Raw genomic sequence first — 6,492 nt, 5'->3', positions numbered from 1 at the left:
TTCAAATGTTATTTCAAAGAATCTGAATCCTTGAAACGTCAGTTTTATCTTTTTAATAAATGTGCAAAGTTATCACAAATCTGCCGTTATCACAAAATTATTTTGCGTTGTCGTCGGGTATAAAGTGTGGATTTATATGAAAATATATTTTAAAGCATTTTAAGCAACAAGCAAAATGTGAATGCACTGTAAAATAGTTGCTGTAACAGTGACATCTTGTGGTTATTTTGGGTTTATTTTTTCACGTGTAGTGGAGTATATACAGTATATGTGCATCACATTTTTAGGATGCTTCTTCTTTTCCCTTTCAAGGAAAGTCTGTTCACTCGGCGGCCATATTTGCAACACCTCCGGGCAGCTCATCCTAGACCAAGTCCTAGATGATGTATAAATCTCAATTTCGAGAAATTGACCCTTATGACTGGTTTTGTGGTCCAGGGTCACAAATGTTCTTTTTTTATTTTTACAGTATTTTAGTTATTCACAGTTTATAGTATGGACTTGCTGATAACCAATTAACAGGCATTTACTGTAGCATTTTTACAGTCTTCTACTGTTAAAATTACGATAACTTTTTACAGTGTTGAGAAACTACAGATAGGATATTCTGAATTTGGATTTTAACTCATTCTGACACACAGACATCAATAATGTATGAATCGCAGCAATGGTGAGATGATTCATGCTGCAATGCATGCTGGGAGCCATTGATGAGTTTTGTATGGTGCACCCAGCAGGCATTGCAACATGAACCATATCACCTTTGTCATTTGGACAGCCGTACTGTATGTGTGCACTGTTTAACTGGGGAAGTGATGGCGCCAGAATGCATTGTGAGACAACGAAAAGCCAGTGGAGGGAGTGTGATGCTCTGGGCAATGTTCTGCTGGGAAACCTTGGCCATTCACGTGGACATAAATTTGATATGTGCTACCTACCTAAAACTTGCTGCAGACCAGGTACATCCCTTCATGACAATAGTGTTCCCTGGTGGAATTGGCCTCTTTCAGCAGGATAATGCACCCTGCTACAGAGCACACATTGTTCAGGAATAGTATAAAGAACATGATGAATTCAAGAATTCAGGAAGTTGCCCTGGCCTCCATATTTACCAGTTCTCAGTCCTATTGAGCATCTGTGGCATGTGCTGGACCAAGCAGTTTGATCCAAGACAGTTCTACCTCGTAACCTACAGTCAGGGCCCTTGCTAGCAGGTGAAATTTGGTTATGATTCTAGGGGCCCTCAGCTATTGGAGGGCCCACGGTGATTTTAACCGGGGCCACTTTCTACCCCAGCTACGGCCCTGCCTACATACAGGACTTGATCTACTGCGAACATTTTGGTGCCAGATACCACAGGACACCTGCAAGGGTCTTGTAGAGTCCATGCCTTGGTCTTGATATGATGGCCACAAGTTAAGAATTAATTCATACAATTTATTGATTCATGGCGTTTTCTTTGTTTCTTCTCTTGTTTTAGTTAAATCCTGGCCACATTTTATTAATTCATTACCTCATTTTAAGCAGGCAAACAAATTTGTTCCCTCATTTTAATTTAGTTAAATCGTGATCATGATTGTCATATATAAACATCTATATTCATATATAGTTTCATATATAACTTCTCTTCATACATAATTTCTCTTGTATTTTATTATATCCCAGTTTACAGCATCAAAGAAGACTTCTCACATTGTAGCTACAGGTTTTATGCTAGCACAAAAAAAAAGGAGGTTCAAGTTATTCCTCAAAATATAGGAGCATATAAGAAGCCAATAAGCACCAAAATACACATTTGCCCAGTTCTGCTTCACATGACATAGGGTGTTTTGAAATTGTATTTACAGCAAATCAAGATAAAAACATAACATCATAGAAACAACAACAACAAAAAACAAGACAATTAACAAAGAAAATCAGGAACACATTAGACAATACACACAATAACAATATATAATAGTAAAATAGTTAAAAAAAAATTTTTTTTTGCTTTGTCAAATGTCTGATTTATTGGAAAAATCTGCCATTATGACAAAAATAAACTTTTTATCTCTCTCTAAAATGTGTGAGCTGTAAGGAGTCAGTATGCTTGAGAAATGCAAAACAGTTGAGATCCTACAGTAGCTGCCACATGTGCAAAGAGAAATATCCTACCTGGTCTCATGGAAAAAAATATCTGAAAGTAAGATTAAACAAGACTGCTCTATGTTCATCTTTATCATGCATTCTGCATACTAAAAAGCACTGTCATGAGACTTAAAGGAACACTCCACTATTTTTGAAAATAGGCTCATTTTCAAGTTTTAAGTAGGAAAAATATAGAAACTCTTTGGTCTTTTTTGAGCGAGATGCTAACGGTCTAATCAGATTCAATGATCTATGCTAAGCTACAGCTAAAAGTGCTACCGCCAGACCCGGAGATCGGCTGAATGGATTCGAAAACGGTAAAACTCAACTGTTTAACTCTAGGGGAGTTGGAAAATGAGCCTATTTTCAAAAATAGTGGAGTGTTCCTTTAAGACCTGTTCACCCCAAGAACGATAACTATAAAGATAACTATGAAGATAAATATTAGTGTCCACACCAACAAAAGATAAAGTTTGTTTATCATAAACTAGGGCTGTGCAAAAAATCAAATGCGATTTTCATGTGCATCTCGTCAGTAAAGCCGCTTCTGGTGATTAGTAGTAAATCTCCAGCACGTGCTTTCAGATGGAGCGGCATTTACTACACAGAGCCGTAGTTCACTGACAAGCTACACAAAATCGCGTTCAAAATCGGCAATGAATCGCATGAAAATCGCATGAAAATCGATTTTTTGCCCAGCCCTATCATAAACGTACACCACAGTTTTGTCATCTGCAGCTTTAAATGCTCGAGCTCTTTTAAAGTTGCATGAATTCTAATTGGCTGTCAATGTTTTTTCTCATTCATCATTTGGAAAATCATTCCAGTGATTCCAACGAAATTGTTCCTCTATATAATGGTATTGTTATAGTTGTGATGTGGACTTCCATATTCTCATACAATTATAATGATTATTAAGACTAGTTATTGTTATAGTTATCGTCCTTGGTGTGAATGGAAACGCTTGTGTACATAAAGCCAAACTCCTCTGACTGATACAGATGTTAAAGATTGCATGCTAAAAAGATGACATGCTGACTGATTGTACATATACCTGTATGAGTTTGATGGCATATGATATTTCAGAAAGCAGACGTGTGTGAGGTGTCCACTGACTCTGACCATAAAGAGCTCCTCCGTGACACCAGAACCGCTGGTCCCATCAGCGTGAAGCCCAGCGGTTTCAGCATGTCCAGCAGGTGTTGGCGAAATTTCACCCCCACGAAAGCGTAAAGCACTGGATTGACACAGCAGTGTAAGTAGCCCAATGTGGATGTAGCTGTGAGAGCTACATCTAATGCTGTGGCACTTTCACAGGATGTTTGATTACTGAGATTGATGGTCTTATTGCTTTGTATGGTGTCAATGATGAGAGTGATGTTGTATGGCGTCCAGCTGATAAAGAAGGCCAGTACCAGGGTTACAATGACACGGATGGCCCTCTTTTTCTGCATGCACTGTGAGCCATGCTGCAGCCTCTTCAGGATGTGATAATAACAGAACAGCATTATTATTGCTGGAAGAATGAAACCCAAAATATAACTATAAAGATAACTATGAAGATAAATATTAGTGTCCACACCAACAAAAGATAAAGTTTGTTTATCATAAACTAGGGCTGTGCAAAAAATCAAATGCGATTTTCATGTGCATCTCGTCAGTAAAGCCGCTTCTGGTGATTAGTAGTAAATCTCCAGCACGTGCTTTCAGATGGAGCGGCATTTACTACACAGAGCCGTAGTTCACTGACAAGCTACACAAAATCGCGTTCAAAATCGGCAATGAATCGCATGAAAATCGCATGAAAATCGATTTTTTGCCCAGCCCTATCATAAACGTACACCACAGTTTTGTCATCTGCAGCTTTAAATGCTCGAGCTCTTTAAAGTTGCATGAATTCTAATTGGCTGTCAATGTTTTTTCTCATTCATCATTTGGAAAATCATTCCAGTGATTCCAACGAAATTGTTCCTCTATATAATGGTATTGTTATAGTTGTGATGTGGACTTCCATATTCTCATACAATTATAATGATTATTAAGACTAGTTATTGTTATAGTTATCGTCCTTGGTGTGAATGGAAACGCTTGTGTACATAAAGCCAAACTCCTCTGACTGATACAGATGTTAAAGATTGCATGCTAAAAAGATGACATGCTGACTGATTGTACATATACCTGTATGAGTTTGATGGCATATGATATTTCAGAAAGCAGACGTGTGTGAGGTGTCCACTGACTCTGACCATAAAGAGCTCCTCCGTGACACCAGAACCGCTGGTCCCATCAGCGTGAAGCCCAGCGGTTTCAGCATGTCCAGCAGGTGTTGGCGAAATTTCACCCCCACGAAAGCGTAAAGCACTGGATTGACACAGCAGTGTAAGTAGCCCAATGTGGATGTAGCTGTGAGAGCTACATCTAATGCTGTGGCACTTTGACAGGATGTTTGATTACTGAGATTGATGGTCTTATTGGTTTGTATGGTGTCATTCACAGGATGTTTGATTACTGAGATTGATGGTCTTATTGCTTTGTATGGTGTCAATGATGAGAGTGATGTTGTATGGCGTCCAGCTGATAAAGAAGGCCAGTACCAGGGTTACAATGACACGGATGGCCCTCTTTTTCTGCATGCACTGGGAGCCATGCTGCAGCCTCTTCAGGATGTGGTAATAACAGAACAGCATTATTAGTGCTGGAAGAATGAAACCCAAAATATGGTAGAGCAGACGAGTGGCCAGATGCCAAGAATCAGACGGGTAAAACGAAACACATTCTGTTTTATCCTGACGTCTGGTGTCCTCAGTGGCCACAAGGAATATCCAGTCAGGAATTGTGAGCAGAAGGCAGAAGAGCCAGACCATCAGGCAGCAACAGTGAGTCACCATTGGCTTTTTACGAGAATACATCTGCACTGCATGGACGATGGACAGGTAGCGGTCAAGACTGATGCAGGAAAGCATGAAAATACCACAGTAGAAATTGATCTGATGGAGAAAGAAGTGACAATGAAATATTGTAATTTTGATTCTTAAAGCAATATTCCTGGTACAAGCTGATTTCAGTCAAAAGCATTTGTGGTATAATGCTGTTTAAAGGATTAGTTCCAGAATAAAAATTTCCTGATAATTTACTCACCACCATGTCTTCTAAGATGTTCATGTCTTTCTGTCTTCAGTCGCAAAGAAATTAAGGTTTTTGAGGAAAACATTCCAGGACATATATTGGACTTCAATGGTGGCCAATGGGTTGAAGGTCCAAATTGCACTATCATAAACGTACACCACAGTTTTGTCATCTGCAGCTTTAAATGCTCGAGCTCTTTTAAAGTTGCATGAATTCTAATTGGCTGTCAATGTTTTTTCTCATTCATCATTTGGAAAATCATTCCAGTGATTCCAACGAAATTGTTCCTCTATATAATGGTATTGTTATAGTTGTGATGTGGACTTCCATATTCTCATACAATTATAATGATTATTAAGACTAGTTATTGTTATAGTTATCGTCCTTGGTGTGAATGGAAACGCTTGTGTACATAAAGCCAAACTCCTCTGACTGATACAGATGTTAAAGATTGCATGCTAAAAAGATGACATGCTGACTGATTGTACATATACCTGTATGAGTTTGATGGCATATGATATTTCAGAAAGCAGACGTGTGTGAGGTGTCCACTGACTCTGACCATAAAGAGCTCCTCCGTGACACCAGAACCGCTGGTCCCATCAGCGTGAAGCCCAGCGGTTTCAGCATGTCCAGCAGGTGTTGGCGAAATTTCACCCCCACGAAAGCGTAAAGCACTGGATTGACACAGCAGTGTAAGTAGCCCAATGTGGATGTAGCTGTGAGAGCTACATCTAATGCTGTGGCACTTTCACAGGATGTTTGATTACTGAGATTGATGGTCTTATTGCTTTGTATGGTGTCAATGATGAGAGTGATGTTGTATGGCGTCCAGCTGATAAAGAAGGCCAGTACCAGGGTTACAATGACACGGATGGCCCTCTTCAGTCGCAAAGAAATTAAGGTTTTTGAGGAAAACATTCCAGGACATATATTGGACTTCAATGGTGGCCAATGGGTTGAAGGTCCAAATTGCAGTTTAAGTGCAGCTTCAAAGGGCTCTATAAGATCCCAGTCGAGGAATAAGGGTCTTATCAAGCGAAACGATTGGCCATTTTCTAAAAAGAATGAAAATTTTATATACTTTTTAACCACAAATTGCACTATTGCACTAGCTTCAGGATGCGCGTCAGCAAATTCACACATTACGTAATCACATTGGAAAGGTAACACGCGGTTAGCATATGACTTTCTTTGCACAGTCGCTTTGTAAACAATGCAGTACTTCCCCCTACGTCA

The 6,492-nt window shown here is 39.3% G+C and overlaps 1 protein-coding gene across 1 annotated transcript in view; it reads right to left on the bottom strand.

Annotated features, from left to right (window-relative positions):
* Nucleotides 1–2,820: 2,820 nt before the first annotated feature.
* The window catches only part of LOC107755753 (C-X-C chemokine receptor type 3-like), a 6,487-nt gene continuing 2,815 nt past the window's right edge, over nt 2,821–6,492 (bottom strand). Inside the window, exons 3-4 of the mRNA XM_016572685.1 lie at nt 4,783–5,114; nt 2,821–3,603 (exon numbers count right to left, since the gene is read on the bottom strand). Of these exons, the coding sequence (XP_016428171.1) occupies nt 3,210–3,603; nt 4,783–5,114 (726 nt within the window). The 3' untranslated portion in view covers nt 2,821–3,209. The remainder of the gene's footprint in view (nt 3,604–4,782; nt 5,115–6,492) is intronic.

Source organism: Sinocyclocheilus rhinocerous, unplaced genomic scaffold (genome assembly GCF_001515625.1).
Source record: "Sinocyclocheilus rhinocerous isolate Xijiao unplaced genomic scaffold, SAMN03320098_v1.1 scaffold4326, whole genome shotgun sequence".
NCBI classification, from domain to species: domain Eukaryota; kingdom Metazoa; phylum Chordata; class Actinopteri; order Cypriniformes; family Cyprinidae; genus Sinocyclocheilus; species Sinocyclocheilus rhinocerous.
This window is presented reverse-complemented; position numbering and strand designations above follow the sequence as displayed.